Source organism: Parambassis ranga, chromosome 8, assembly GCF_900634625.1.
Source record: "Parambassis ranga chromosome 8, fParRan2.1, whole genome shotgun sequence".
NCBI classification, from domain to species: domain Eukaryota; kingdom Metazoa; phylum Chordata; class Actinopteri; family Ambassidae; genus Parambassis; species Parambassis ranga.
Window position 1 is genome coordinate 3,280,786 of NC_041029.1, and position 2,751 is coordinate 3,283,536.

The 2,751-nt window shown below is 53.2% G+C and overlaps 1 protein-coding gene across 1 annotated transcript; it reads right to left on the bottom strand.

Annotated features, from left to right (window-relative positions):
* Window positions 1–478: 478 nt before the first annotated feature.
* On the bottom strand, window positions 479–2,481 carry socs1a (suppressor of cytokine signaling 1a). The gene is made up of 2 exons (XM_028411327.1): window positions 2,342–2,481; window positions 479–1,684 (listed from the first exon to the last, which is right to left on the bottom strand). Exon 2 carries the CDS (start codon window positions 1,625–1,627, stop codon window positions 995–997), a length of 633 nt encoding a protein of 210 aa, XP_028267128.1. The 5' UTR covers window positions 1,628–1,684; window positions 2,342–2,481; the 3' UTR covers window positions 479–994.
* Between the last annotated feature and the right edge of the window lie 270 nt (window positions 2,482–2,751).

Consider the following 2,751-nt stretch of genomic DNA (forward strand, 5'->3'; position numbering starts at 1 on the left):
CTTCAGACCTCCTCCCAGCAGATTCTGCGTCTTGCTGCCTGATCTGACCTTTGACCTGAAGGATCCTGTGTCCCTGCTCAGGATGTCCATTGTTCAAGGACACTGCACTGTATGTCCCTTACACACACACACACACACAGGTCTTCCTCTCATGTTTAATTCTGATTTAGGTATCGTTGTCACTAAGCTTTTCTTACTCACCTCTAAAATTAAATACTGACCTTCATTTGACAGAAAATTTCCCACTTCCTCTCACACACACACACACACACACACACACACACACCCAGGCATTTATTACAGTATGTGTCACCTCTGCCCCTGTTTCTGGTAAGTGTGTCTGGTTGTAACAGTGCATTTACAATCAAAGAGGCTCCGCCCACCAGTCACTTCAGCATACAGAGATGAATCACTGTGGTGACGATACTGTACACTGTGTGTGTGTGTGTGTGTGCAAACATGGACTGAGGAACAGGAAGACAATTTAAATACATTTTATTTTTCATATATTATAGGACCCACATAGTGAGGGCCGGTCTGCGCAGCAGAGAAGAGTAAGACGAGGCGTCAGGCCTCAGGTACAGTACAGGTGCAGTCAGAGCTCCGCCCCCGGCTGAGTGTGGGGCGGCTCTGTGTGTGTAAACATTCAGCGTTAGAGTTTTAAAGCTGCAGAAGGAACAAATGTCTTTCCAGCGGACCGCCCACCACGCCTGCGCGCATGTCCACACACCGTCCAACAGCCTTCGTTTCAGGGCGACGGTGGACGCCGCATGGTCCCGCTTAAACGTCCCAGACACCTCCTCTGAGTGTGTGTCTGTGTGTGTGCGCTCCTGTCTTAATGCAAACGCCGTCCTCGGCCTCAGGCAGCTGCAAACCTCCTGCACGCTCCTGACCTCTGTGTGTGACCATGGAGACGCAGTCCCATGATGCACTGCGTCACTTGGTAATAGCTGCCATCTTGAAATAAATAAAGCCACCAGCAGCGGCCAGCGGCTCACAGTCTGTGAGGGAACTCCAGCAGGAAGTCCTGGACCACATGTGTGACCGGCAGCTCCGCCACCCGGCTGGCGCCGCCGCACAGCTCCACGACGCGCTTCCTGCACAGTTCCTGCAGCGTGGGCTGCCATTTCCTATAGGGGGCGCTGAGGTTCTTCTTGGGCGAGCTGATGTAGTACTCCAGCAGGGCGAAGAGCGTGGAGAAGCAGCGCTCGTTCCCCGCCAGCGAGAACTTCTGCCGCTTGTACTCGATGCGCACGCTGACCGGGCCGCTCCTGCCGTGGTAGGACAGCGTGAAGAAGACGTCCTTCTGCCGGCTGTCTCGGATGAGGAAGCTGCCCAGCGGGGCGTCCTGCAGCATGCGGTGGGCGTCCTCCACCCCCAGGGGGCCCCAGTAGAACCCGCTGCGCTCGAGCTTGGCGGCAGTGTCAGTGATGATCTTACAGTCCTCCTTACTGGAGAAGGTCGGGAAGTGGGTCAGGTACCGGGAGCGCACAGGCGCAGACCTCAGCTGTGGATCCAGAGGCTGCTCTGTGCGAGGTGAAGATGATGAAGAAGATGATGGTGATGGTGATGATGATGAAGATGAGCTTGACAAGTGTGTCTTGTCTCGGCCTTCCTCGGCTACCATCCTACAGGGGAGAGAGGCCCCAAACCCTCTCCCATCTCTGACCAGCACACTGACATCCTGAGGAGGAAGAGGAGGAGGAGTTACAATCTTCATCACTCACTAATACAACAACAGAGGGCAGTGTGTGTGTGTGTGTGTGTGTGTGTGTGTGTGTGTAGATTTCAATGAGCATTTAACATGACAGGAATGTGTGCTTTGGCTCGTGTACAGTATCAGTGCTGATGTCGGCCAGATAACTGTACACACACACACACACACACACACACACACACACGTTTACACTCATCTTTCCTTCTTTTTTGAGTGAAGTAGGTCAAAGTGTCTGCAGGTGTGCAACAAGTTCTGCGAGTTCAGAACAAAAACACTCTGTTGGTGCGTGGATGTAAAGTGTGTGTGTGTGTGTGTGTGTGTGAGCAGACTGACCCTCACCCTGCAGTCACACACTCTGAGACTAATTTATGTTTTTACTTCATCATTTAAAAAGTTTGATTCCAGGAGAGATGTAAGGATCTTCTCCTCAGAGGGAACTCAAACTTTCACTCAGGTGGAACCATTTTGTTTTTTTCCAGCTCCGCTACAGCCCCCTCCGCTCTGCACACAAACCCCTCTCTCTCTCTCTCTCTCTCTCTCTCTCTCTCTCTCTCTCTCTCTCTCTCTCTCTCTCACACACACACACACGCTCACGCGCGCTCACAGAGCAGCAGTCCGTCTCACCGTTGTGCACTGAGGACCGCGGCGCTCTGAGGATCGTGCGTAAAATCCACTCGGGTGTCCCGCGGGGTTTAGTCCGTGACGTGACGCGGCGCTCGCAGAGTCCACCCGCGCGGCTCACGCTCTCTGTGTTTGTGAGCTGCTGTGTGTGTGTGTGAGGACTTTATAGGCGCCGCCTGCCTGCAGCTCCGCCCCGCGCTGCTCGGCAGCCGGAACGTTTCCAGTGAAACACGGACGAAAGTGAAACTAAAGTTTCAGTTCATTTGAAGTCAGACAATTCAAGAAAACCACAGAGACCACGTGACAGGGGGACGTTTTACTGACGGGTCCACACACCAGGAGAGGCTCTGATGGTATCATGTTCATGACCTCATGTCTTTATGCAGGGGTGTATCCAGAAAAACACCTTTTAA

Bases quoted from the DNA above. Each gene is read 5' to 3' on its own strand.
- socs1a (XM_028411327.1), bottom strand. From the start codon at position 1,627: ATGGTAGCCGAGGAAGGCCGAGACAAGACACACTTGTCAAGCTCATCT.